The sequence below is a fragment of the Ovis aries genome, chromosome 11, assembly GCF_016772045.2.
Source record: "Ovis aries strain OAR_USU_Benz2616 breed Rambouillet chromosome 11, ARS-UI_Ramb_v3.0, whole genome shotgun sequence".
NCBI classification, from domain to species: Eukaryota; Metazoa; Chordata; class Mammalia; order Artiodactyla; family Bovidae; genus Ovis; species Ovis aries.
Window position 1 is genome coordinate 40,118,214 of NC_056064.1, and position 12,402 is coordinate 40,130,615.

The 12,402-nt window shown below is 59.8% G+C and overlaps 1 protein-coding gene across 2 annotated transcripts in view; it reads left to right on the top strand.

Annotated features, from left to right (window-relative positions):
- The window catches only part of THRA (thyroid hormone receptor alpha), a 24,716-nt gene continuing 12,314 nt past the window's right edge, over positions 1 to 12,402 (top strand). The window contains exons 1-2 of one of the 2 annotated variants that reach the window (XM_027973954.2): positions 1 to 128; positions 11,019 to 11,371. In XM_027973954.2, the coding sequence (XP_027829755.1) occupies positions 11,319 to 11,371 (53 nt within the window). In that variant the 5' untranslated portion in view covers positions 1 to 128; positions 11,019 to 11,318. Of the gene's footprint in view, positions 129 to 11,016; positions 11,372 to 12,402 lie in introns of those variants that run through there. The other variant, NM_001100919.3, reaches the window with a different exon arrangement.

A 12,402-nucleotide genomic window follows, 5' to 3' on the forward strand; every position in this document is an offset into this window, starting at 1 on the left:
ACTCGCACTCACACCCGGGCGCAGGAGGCGGGCGGCCCGGGCCCCACCGGCCCCCCATGGACGCCCCCGGCACGGGGCGCTGAGACCCCCGCGTCGCTGCCCAGCCCGGTCCAGCGCGCCACGCCGAGGTAAGGGGGAGGGAGCGAGGGGGCATTAATATGCAAATGCCTCGCGATTGATTATGCAAAGCCGCGGGGCTCTCTGGCCAGCTCCCAGGCGGGCTGGGGGCGTCCGGGGGGTACCCGCGGCCAGCCTCAGCCTTCCCGGGCGCCCCAGTGACCCTGTCACTGGCCGGGAGCTTGCAGCTTCAACGCCCTGGGGAAGGGAGGCGTTGCTGGGAGGTCGGTGGGCCCCGGGGTTCGCCGGCGGAGATGGCGTCCCGGCCTCCCCCTCGAGGGCCCGCCCGGCCTCTGTCCGGCCCGTCCGCTGCGCATTCCCGGGCCCGGCCCCGCTGCCGGCCGCCGGAGCTCCCCCGCCCGCCGCGCCGCGGTTTGTTTACGGTGCGCCAGAGGCCTGCCCCCCCAGCTCCCACCCCCAGCCTCCCAGGCCGAGGCCGAGTGGCGTTTGCAAGGCTACCTCCAGCAGCGGAGGGCGGTAGGAGGGGGGTGGGAGGTGGGCTTCCCCGAGCCCCAGGAGAAGTCTCCCCCCACCCCACTTCACTCGCCTCCCCAATTGAACATGGCTCTGTGGTTGCAACACAACTAATTGCAAAAACGCGGCTGGGTGTGTGTGTGTGTGTGTGTTGGGGGGGTGTATCTGAGGGTCCCTGAATAATTAGGGGAGTTGCAAGCTAGGGTGGTTGGGGAAGAGAGGGAGGAATGGGCCCGTGTTGTGTGCCACCCGCTTCCCTCCCCTTGCAACGTGTCTCTGGTGCCCCTTCTCTGCCTGGGGCCCTCCCTTGTCCAGTGTGAAGGTAAAGCCTGCGGGGTGGGGGTTATCGGGGCAATGGAGAGAGCCTCCCGTTTTCCGGCGAGGGGGGTTTTGGGGGGGGTGGAGGTCTGGAGGTCGCAGAAGGAAAACCAGTGGGATGGGAACCCACCCCTCAATGCTGGCTCAGGCCCCAGGAAGGGGAGGGGTATAGGGGGCTGTGGTCCAAGATGAGGGGGAAGCAAATGTGCCATGCAGACACAGATATGCCCACACACACGGCCACATGCATACCCAGGGACACCCAGGCAGACTCAAGGACAGGAACTGCTGGACACACCCACATGGGGACAAGGGAAGAGGCACGCTGCCACTGCACAGGGGAGCTCAGAAGGGTGGGACACACCCACGGGAGACCAACCCATGCACATACCCAGGCACAGGGTCACGGGGAGATGCTCTCATACACAACAAGGAGGAGTCCTATCACCCACACAGAAAAAGTCACTATCGCCTGCATGCATGAACGCAGAGCAATTGCACACAGCCACACATTACAAAAGACCCTGTCACTCACAGGCACACACGTGCTCGCATGAGCCCAGTCACACAGGCATCATCGCCTTGCCGTGACAGTCGCTGTCACTCGGTCAAACGCAAACGCAGTTGCACATCAACCCACATATATGCAACTCAGCAACAAGTATTTTCCTGGACTCTTACTGTGGCTTTCTGAGGTGCTGTGTACCACACACAAAAAATCCAGCTCCCATAATGGTGGAAGGCACGCAGTCACTATAGGTAACATTCTCTGTCTCTTTCCCTTGTCATCCCGCTCCCTAGATGGTGAGCTCCTTGAGACCCAGGAGAGTCACTGGAATTGCTCTGGATCCCACCCGGAGCTGAGCATAGGAAGTGCTCCGTAATCCTTTTTAACTGATTGACTGTGGGAACTCTGGACACAGGTGCAGGCATCTGCACACAGTCCCGGGGGCTCAGGTGCAGGAGGCACTCAGAAGGTTCAGGACCGCACAGTCACAGGTCTACAACCCCGATGCACACACTGTAGCTGTGCGGTCAGGCACACCCCTAGATGCACACGCAGTCATAGACTTTTCCCCTCAAGCTTCCTCCTGCCTTCTTTTTCCAGGCTCTTTTTTTTTTTTTTTTTTGAGGGACAGGAAAATCAGAGCAAAGAGTAAGGGGGAGGGGGTTCTAGAGGGCCGAGTTAGGCTCGTGAAGCAGTGTTAGGTGACTTCAGGAGCTGGGATGACCCTGGCTGCCGGGGGCGGGGGGTGGGGGGGGGGGTGGGGTGGGAAGGGAGTCTTGGGGATACCTGCCTCCTAGGGAGCAGCCCCCATCCCCACCCCGAAAGCACAGTGCCCCTGCTGGGCTCGTTGGTCTGGGCCATTACTGGGGATGCTCACTGGCCTCCCCCCAGCCCTCGCCGAGTTCCTGCCTCCCACCGGGAGTCTGGCCCCTTTTCTCAGCTCTGCCCTCCTGTCTAAACTTGGAAGCCTCCCTTAGGAGGCCGTGTGCTGGTGAGTGTCTGGGTGAGTCTGTGTATTTTTGACTTGGAATTTTGCTCCACCGCGGTCTCCGGGGCTCTGTCTCTCTGTGTCTCTTCTCTTTCCCCTTGCTTCTCCACCAGTCTGTAACTCCCTCTCACCCCGTCCCTATCCACCCCCCTCGCTGACCCCTGTTCTGGTGTCCGTTTCTGCCACAGCCTCCGTGCTTGGAGCTGGGAACCGGCGGTGATGGTCTCCATTCTCCAGTTGCTAGTACTCAGACCCCGCCCCTCGGCCTGCCTGCCCTGCCTCTGGGGTCAGCGAGAGGTTGGGGTGGGGGGCGGGGGGCTCAGCTGGCTGCTCAGGACATCCTGCACTTCCTCAGCCCTGCAGCTGCGGCCAGCAAGTTTGGGGGGCTGCGCATAGGGGAAGAAGAGAAGGGGTCAACCACTACCCACGCTGACTTCTCAGGCCGGTGGGCTCAGCCTGGATGAAAGGTCTGGGTGGGCAAGCCACGGATGGTTAGCGGAAGCTCCTTCCACACTGACCCACTGGAAAAAAATCGGCCCCCCCCCCCCCCCGCCCAGGGGCAGTGGCGGGAGTTGGCAGGACCCAGCTGAGCAGGACTCACAATGGCCTTTCTCCACATCCCTGGCAGCTGAGACCCACCTCAGAGATGCCCAACAGCTGTGTCCGCTTTGCCCAGCCTCTGAGCCTGGTTCTGAGGGTACAGCTGCCCAGACTTTGTGTGGGGCTGTGTGAGGCCCTCTCCCATGGGCTGGCCCTTCACTTTGGGCTGGCAGGGCAGGCATTTCTTCCAGAGAGGAAATCTGAGCAGGGGGCACTTACCATTTCTGGCCATGCTCCCCTCTAACTGTTGTCTGAACGATGGATGAGGAGGTACTGGCATGGATTCCACCCTAGAGAATCCATAGCTGCTACAAAAAAGGGAAACTGAGGCTGGGTCACAGGGAACACATAGTTGGATGAAAGAACAAGGTATTGTTCCTCTAGCAGGTGATATGCTATAATGGTTAAAAACAGGGATATATATGTGTGTGTGTGTATATATATATATATATATATGAGCTAGAGTGCCTGAGTTTGAATCCCAGCTCTGCCACTGGCAGTTGTATAATCCTGGGCAAGCAATTTAACCTCTCCTTTGCCTTATCTGTAAACTGAGGATGGTACTACCGACCTCATTTGGTTTTTTGAGGATTACAGCAATCAGAATATAGGAAATGCTTTTAAAAAGTGCCTGGTGCACAAGCACTGTATGTGTTAGCTGTTACAGCAAGGAAATCTGTGGGTCTGGGGTCCCCTGGATTTCTTGGAGAAGCTTGGTGGAGAATTGGATCTCCTGGACATTACAGGCATGAGGTGGGGGTGGTAGGGATAGTGGGTCCCTAATCTCCAGCCTCCTTGTCACCTCTCCATGATACCTCTCTCTCTCCCACCAGGAGTTTGGGCAGCCTGGAGCCCCTCTGCCACCACTGTGCTTTCCTCTGATCCTCACCTTATTTAGCTGCTTCTTAAAGGAGCCCTCGGTATCTCAGCCTGGGACACACCTCCCCAGATAGGGACAAATGCACGAATGTTTGGGCATCACTGCATCTCTGTTAGGACAAGTCTGAGCACTGGGAGTGTGGGAGAGGAAAAACAAGGAAAGCAGGCTCCTCTCCACAACCCCTCTCACTTCTTATGTGTGGAGTAAGTCACCCTTCCTCTCTCCTGGGGACCCAAAATCTCAGCCACCTACCTTCGAACTGTCATTCAGGACCCACCCTTGGCTGACAGATTCCCCGCCCCTGCATGGAGGGTGGGGGCAGTGAATAAGGAGGGTGTTGGGAGCAGCACCTGGGGGTCCAGGGTCTATCTTGGGTTGCCTCTTATCCTCTGTGAATCTGGTGATAAAACTCTTCTCTCCACCCTCCATCCCTTTTATGCAGCTCCCCCAGGACAGTGGGAGGGATATGCCCTGTGGTGGGCCACTGGGGAACCTCTGGGGTGGGGGTGCTAATCTCAACCCTAGTTCTCATGACTGCAAAGGTGCTTGGGGGACTTTTTGCCTCATGGGGAGGGAGGCATGCATGACCGTGGTGGGAAGACCACTGCCTGGGAGCTGGAGGCTGGGTTTTCGCCACTTGCCAGTTGCTGACTTTGGGTTTAGGTTTTCGTAATCTGGAGACAGGGATGCCCACCTCGTGCAGAGTGAAGGCAAATGGCATAACGTGAGATGACACCTGTAGTCAGCCCCTGTTGCGAGCTGTCATGGCCAACAAGGCCTGTGGATTCCCTTCTCTTCCCAGGGTCTGGAACGCTGCAGGGTGGGTGGGGACACACAGGCCACTTGGAACCAGAGACGGTTCTCAGGCTCTCACAGAGGCGGCTGGGGCTGGTGGGGAGAGGACCGTGTGGTTCTCAGGCGTGTGGTGTTGCCTGCCCTCCTCCCTGGCAGGCCACGGCTGGGGCACCAAAGGGGGGCCACCCTGTGGCATGCGGGGCTGTGAGGTGGTCCAGAGGGAGGCGTCAGTTCTCTGGGCAGACAAGGGGAACAAGATGGAACTCACCGGTGCCCAGAAAACGCTATCTTTGCTCCCCTGCTTTGGAGGCGGGCACCCAGTCTGGGCACGGGGACTGGGGTTAAAGGTTAGGGCCAAGAGCACGCCTCTGGCACTGGCACAGAGCAGCGGGACTGGACCCAGCCCCCACGCCTCTTCTTCCTCCTCGCTTCCTCTTGTAAGGAGGAGATGAGCTCTTGGCTCCCAGAGCCGCCTGTTTCATTTTCTCTTTCACCCAGGCGCATGGGGCGTGGGCGAGGGAAGGGGAGTGCGCGGACCCCAGGCTTTAGTGGCTATCGGGCGTCTTGGTACACAGCAGTGAGTGGGTGTGTTGTGCGCGCATCCCTGTGTGCGCATTTTGTGCATGTGTGGGCCGGGGAGGGCTCTGACTATCCGCTGGAATGGGGTACCGGAGCCCGCGGCTCTGCGCATGCGGGGTGAGTGTGTGTGTCTGCACGTGTCCGTGTGTGTGCGGGCAGACTCGGCTGCTTTTACTTGCTCGCTCTCGCCTGCTCTCTCTCTCTCCCTCCCCTCTCCCCCTCTCCCTCTCTCTCCCTTTCCCTCTCTCCCTCTCTCTCTCACACACACACAATTTTCGATCTCTCCTCCCTTTTCCTCATTCCCTCCCTCGTCTCCCTGCTCCTCTCTCCCCGCTTCCCTCTCAGTCCCTCCCCCCACCACTCCAACCCTGCCTGTGCCTGTTCGGCTTGGCTGGGGGCTATCTCTGCCTCTCTGGGGGTGCCAGGGAGAACATCCCCGCTTTTCGTTTCCCCTCGACCATTCCCTTCCCTCCTGGGCGGAGCTCCCCAGGGCTCGCAGACTCCTCTGTGCCACCTCCTCCCTGGAAGAGGGGAGTGGGGAAAGGAGGACCCCAGCCCTGTGCCCATGATGCCATCTGCAGTGAGCGCCTTGGCCCCGTGACATTCATGCCTCCAGCCTTCAGCTGCCCCAGCTCCCAGCTCCGATTACCCACTGGCTGCTGGGGGGGTGGGGGCAGGGAGAGCGTTCTCAGCCTGGGGGTGCTCCTAACTCTGCCTTCTTGGCTATTTGGATCTCCCTCTCCATTCCTTGTGGGGAGTGGGGGGTAGGTATGGAGATCTGTGGGTTGGCAGGGAAGGGGCTGAGCTCTTGAGCAGGAGCTGTGGGCACCACCATCGTCAGTAGGTGCAGTGGGGGGTGTGGAGGTGAGCCCCACACCTGGGTGCCCACCTTGCTGCCTGATGGGAGCTGGCCTGGGGTGGGAGGAGGGGCAGGAGAGCAGCAGGTGGGTGAGGTTATGGTGGGGGTGGGCGGAAGCCCGCCAGTCTTTGATGTTCCTACTGGGCTTCTGGCCCAAGTCAAGGCTACTGTTGATGTCTTTCTGTCTCTGACCTGCAGGGGGAATTTCCTGTTATATTCTTTTGGGGGAGAGGATCCTTTTGTTTAAGTAACCAATCTCCCCCTTATATCCCCCACCCCCATCTCCCATTAGCCTCCAAGGCCCCAGAGTGGCTCAGGGGATCAGAAATCAGGGGTCACTGCCCTTGAGCTCCAGAATCTCTTCTCATGGGGGCCCTGTGAGAGCCCACCGAAGGCTGCTGCCTTCCCCTGGCCCCTCCCGCTTGCCAAGCTGGTGCCTGCGTCTGTCTGTGTACTCCTCTGCCATCACACACCTGCCAAATAGCACCTCCCGTCCCGCCTTCACCCCTCCTCTCTCTCCCAGCACTGGGATAACAGGAGTTGGGTGGGGCAGCCCCGCCCCCCCAGTCCATACCTGAGAGTAGCACGGCGAGGGGGGGGGGCGGGGGGGCGGATCTGGGAAAGGAGATAAAGGTCCCAGCCCTGAGAGGCACCCAGCCCTCAACCTGGGGGCCTGTGTTGCTGCCCCCGCCGTCGCCAGAACCCCCGGGGGCTGTTGGTGTCTGTGGCTGCCCATGGGAGCCCACGTTGGCACAGGCGGTCATGCCTGCACACAGATGCCCGTGTTTGCCTGTGCATGCCCGTGCGTGTGTCTGGTGTGTGTGTGTTTGTGTGTGGGCTGCAGTGGCCACCTGGGCCTCTTAGCATCACCCTTGTTGGCCCCCATGGTGTGCAGTCAGGGCATCAGTGCCAGATGATTGGGAGTGGGGGTGAAGTGTCTCCCCCCACCCTAGCAGCAGGCAAAGGGGAAGGGGAGAGGGAGGTGCGAACCTCCCCACAGCACTATTAATAGCCCACATGCCAGGCCACCAAGAACCAGCTGTCACCGTGGAAACCATTTCTGCTCTGCCCTCCCCCCAGCCTCTGAGGTGGGACTTGGGCGGGGCACCGAGCACCCCCCACCCATCTTCCTTTGTTACCTTTCTCTCTGTGTCTCCTCCCCTCCTCTGTCCTTCTGTCTCCCCCACCCTTCTCTCCCCACCCCCACCTCCCTGCTGCCTTGCTTCTCCATCTACTTCATTGTCATCCCTGCCTCTACCCCAGTCCCGGCCCATCTCTTTGTTCTTGCCCCTCCTCATCTTTCCTCTCCTCTCCCTCTTCGTCCCTTTCACCCTTCTCCTCCTCCTCTTTCTCCCCTTTTCTCAGGCCCCCTCTCTCTATGTGTGTCCTTCCCTCTGCTTGGCAAGGAGGAGGGCTGGGCTTTCCTTAGCGCATTAAGGACAAAGTTCAGAGGCCCTGACAGGTAGGGCCAAAGCCAAGAGTAGACACAGAGGAGTCTGGTGTGGAGACCTGGGGGCTCGATCCAGGGGCAAAGAGTGTGCCCCTCTGGCAGCCCTCGGCATCCTTCCAGGGAGTCCCTTGGGTCCACAGGACTGCAGAGTGGGACAGTCCCGGCAGCGGGGACCTGGCATGGTGCCTATGGATGCTGCATCGGCCTCTTGTCTCTGTCCCCCCATCCCAGAAGCACTTAAGCTTAATGAAATGTTTCCCCCTCCACGGGCGCCTTGCCCACACTGCCACCAGGCAGCTCTTATCTGACAAGGAGGGAGTGGGTGGCCAGGCCCGCCGACAGGTGGGCCTTGCCTCCCGGCTGTCCAGCTTCCTCTGCAGCATGGCTCCAGCCCCTCTGCCTGCAGGGGCCTGAGCCTCTTCCTCTGCAGGTCTGTGCCCGGCAGGCACTTGGGGAACTGACAGGATTCCAGGAGGAGGGGTGAGAGGCTGCCCTTCAGGGTGGGTGTCCCCGCCCCACTTCCCCGTGGACTTTCATCTGCCCACGGCCAACGCAGGCCTGGCCCACGTGCCGTGTGCCTCCCTGCATGCTGGGCTCTCTGCCCGCTCTGTCGCCTCAGAGGCCCAGGTATGTCCCCAGAGAGATGACAAGGAGCCCTCAGGGGTGCCAGCCTCTTGCTAAGTGCCAGGCGAGGGTGCCCTGAGCAGCGAGGGCAGGACCTTGCTCCACTGCCCGCTGCCAGGGCCTCCGGGGATCCTAGGTGGTACCGACAGGCAGCAGGCACCGGTCTGCTCAACGCCCCTCCCAGCAGGCACGTGCAAGCCCTTGGCAGTGCCCAGACACATTTGGAGTTAAGACTGGGCCTGGGAGGGGGAAGGGAAGATAAACATGGTGGCTTAGGTTGGCGCTGCCCCAGGTGTGCCCTGTAGGGGCAGTGGCAGGAGTGAGCGGGGAGGGGGTTCCTCCAGCTCTATGGCCTGAGAGGGAGCTGCCCACGCCACGTGCTGCGCCAGGACTCCCCGCCTTGCCTGGCCCACAGCTGTCCGTACCCATTCCTGCACTCCCTGGCTGCCTTCACCTGCCCCCAGGGCCTGCTCCCCAGGGCTGCCCCTCTCTCCCTTTGCCCACTCCTGTGCCTGCCTCCTCCCCTCCCCGGGGGCGCCCGGGCCTCAGGCTGGCGAGTGGATTTTTCCAGCTTCTGTAAACAAGTGGTGGCAGCATGCCAGGTGGGCAGGAGACAGGCGGGGGCAGCACCGCAGCCAGGGTGTGCCAAGCACCGAGGCACAGTCTTGGGGGGAGGGGGAGACAGGGAGACACCCAGCCCCAGAGAGAGAGAGAGAGAGAGAGAGACATTCAGATGCAGACAGACAGACCAAAGGAAGCTTCACTGGGCACAGAGAGAGGTGGAAACAGAGGCGACAGAAAATAGCCCTCTATTGTCAGCCCCACCCCCACGGCTACCCTGGCCCCCCTACCCCTCAGCTCTGGCTGGGAGCGGCAGGCCTCTGTGCCCAGGCTCTGGGCAACCCCACCCACTCCTTTTCTCCCCCACCTCCACCCCTTAGGGCTGGCTACGCCATTATAAATTTATAACAGGAATTTCTCCGCAAGCCAAGAAAAACTTGACCTACTTTCTTGACGGCTCCCTGGGCTAAGGCTCCCCGCTCGCACCCGCGCCGCACCCCCCCCCCCAGTGTCTCCTGTCCAGCCCCCAGTGCCCAGTTCTGGTCTATGGGGGTATCAAAGGTAGAATGGGCGACCCTTCTGTCCTCCTGCCCTGCTCCCCAGGATGGGGACTCACCCCAGTGCCCTGTCCCATGGCCTGGCCCTGCCCTGCCCAATGGCCTGACTTATCTCTCCCTTCCCCTCCCACCCAGACTCCTTATCAGTTCTTGGAGGTGGGGCCGAGGGGCAAAGCCTCTGGTGCAGCAGTTGCAGGATGGAGGGATGAAGGGGTGTGTGTGGGAAGCTGCACCTTTTGTCCCCTCTCATGTGCCCCCACCTGCCTGTGTGGGCAGACATGGAGCCTCAGGTCTGCAGCCTGGGGTCAGCAGTGTGGCGTGGAGGGAATGGTTGGCCCAGGTTGGCACTGCCCTAGACCCCAGGTAGCAGAACAAGGCCAGCGTTGGAGGCAGGCTGCTGACTAGCTGCGCCCACTTGAGTGAATGTTCAAGCTTTCTGAGGCTTCGTTTACTCACCTGCGAAGTTCTGATACCAGAGGGCATATGTTCTATGTGCCATTAACGGGGGTTATTTTCCATTCCCTGTTCCCTTGCCTTCCTGGTGGGTGGCAGCTCAGCTAAACCAATGGGGAAGGGGAAGCCTGGTCCTCAGACTGGGAAGTGTGATGTGGGACCTTGTATGGGAATCACCTTGTGGGGCCAGGGTTGGGGAGTCATAACTGGGCCAGCAGCTGGGGGAGGGGGCAGCTCCCTACTGTTTTCAGCGTCCCTCTTCATTGAGGCACTCTGGTGGGTGTTCAGGATTCCTGCATGCCACCTCTACAAACCAGGCTTCCTTCCCCAGTACACCCCCCTCCCCCCCTCCGACCCCCTGCCGCCCTGTGCCTGGGCTCAAAGCTGCCCATCTCTGGTGGCCTCTTGCTTTACACTACTGATGAGTTTTAGGAAAACTTGGCGAGGGGGTTGGTAATAGCAACTGATGTTTAATAGATGCATATTAAGGGCCAGGAACTTCCCAGGTGGCGCTAGTGGTAAAGAACTCGCTTGCCAATGCCAGAGACACAAGAGAGGCGGGTTCGATCTCTGGGTCAGGAAGATTCCCCTGGAGAGGGAAATGGCAGCCCACTCCGGTATTCTTCCCTGGAGAATCCCATGGACAGAGGAGCCAGGCAGGCTATAGTCCATGGGGTCGCAAAGGGTCAGACACGACTGAAATGACTTAACACACACACAAGGGCCTCACTTGATTGTGAGGATTGAGACAAGGTACATGGATGACCTCATTCTTTCCCGCCATCCTTGTTCATGTCTGGAGATCAGGCTGTGGATCTCCAGTCTTGCCTGCTCTGTGGTGGTTCTTTATTTTTTTGCCTGCTCTCTGTTGATTTGAATGGTTATCCTAGTCCTCTCCCTGTGCCTGCCCTCTATGACTACCACTATCTCATTATTTTCTTTTTCAAAGTATTTATTTATTTGGCGTGCTCCAGGCCTTAGTGGTGGCACACTGGATCTCAGGTCTTCCTTGCGGTATGCAGGAACTTCAGTTGTGGTTTGCGAACTCTTAGTTGCAGCCTGTGGGGTCCGGCTCCCTGACCAGGTATTGAACCTGGGCCCCCTGAATTGGGGGCATGGAGTCTTAGCCACTGGAGCACCAGGGAAGTCCCCCATCATCTCATTATAAGCCCGAAAATGTTGGTACCAAAGGAATCCTATTCACCTAGCCCCACCATGGCGCCACCTTATCCCTGCCTCTCTCCTCTCTCTGCAGGGACCTCTGGACAGGACAAGATTCAGAAGTTACTCTTCCCACCCAGGACCCCTTTACAGACCCAGCTTGCTCCCCGACCCAGCCCTACCACCTGCCATTCCCTGGCCCCTTTCACCGCCCGCCCCCCTTGGGGCTCAGGGCATGGTGTGAAAGGCCAAGTGCTGAGGCAGGCACCATGGGTGCTGTGCCCTAGGGCCTGGGTGGCAGGGGGTGGGTGGCCTGTGGGTGTGCCGGGGGGGCCAGTGTGCCCACCCCAGTCTCTCGGCGTGCTGGAGGGCATCCTGGATGGAATTGAAGTGAATGGAACAGAAGCCAAGCAAGGTGGAGTGTGGGTCAGACCCAGAGGAGAGCAGGTAATGCGTTCGGCAGCTACGTCGTGCCAACTCCTAGGCAGCAAGCAGGGTCACCTGGCTGGGCCCAAGAGAGCTGAGCTTGGGCCTTTTAAGTACCTCTGTGGTGGGGGCCAGGGCAGGGGCATGAGGCCAGCCAGCCTGCTGCCTACCTTTGCCCAGGAGATGAGGTCATGTTCCCATGTGGCAGGGAATTAGGCACCTGGATGGACAGATGCCCATTCTAAAAGGGGGAGGTGATGTAGAGTAATTACAGGCGGCAGACACATGGCCCCTCCCTGGATGGTGCTGGGCATCTCAAATCCTGCCCCCCTCCCTGGTCCCCTCGGCCACCCTCACCTGCATCTGTGGAATCCAAACAGCCTTGCCATTTGCCTCCTTTCCTCCTCTCCCTAGCAGCTCATTCCCTTCTGACTGCCATTGTGCAGTCCAGAAGCCATGGTGCCTGTTACATGACATTTCAGGGAACATGGTCCAGTAGCTGTTGGTCACAGCGCACACTTATATTTGGAAGCTATTGGGAGCCTCACAAGCTCTTCCTTGTTCATGGGCAAGGGCGGGCACTACATGGAGCTCCTCCCAGGAAGTGGAAGTGAATACCAGCTATGAAGATTTTGCTCCCACGTGGAGCAGACATCAGCCTTGCACACACAGCTAGGGATGGCTTACCTACCATCTGCAGTGCCTTTCAGGAGCCCAGAGGGTCTCTGCCTCTCCCATCGGCTCCAAGCAGCACAGAGCTCCGTCTCTGTTGGCATGGTGCCCTGGGAGCTGGGTACAGCCTGTGCCTATGGCCGGGGAGAGGGTGGGGGATGGGTGCTCTGGGGAGCAGTGTGGCCGTTGCCTAGGAGACCAGATCCTGAGCCAGGAGGCTGGAGTCCTGGGCCAGCAAAGCCTTGGGGCCCAAGACTGGGTCCCTGGAAGGGTGGAGTAAGTAGATGGGGCTGGTGGTTAGGTAAGGGCAGTGGGGTATCCCCCTACCCAGTCCCTACCCCAGGGAACTCTGAAAAAGATGTACCCTGTCATTGCATAGC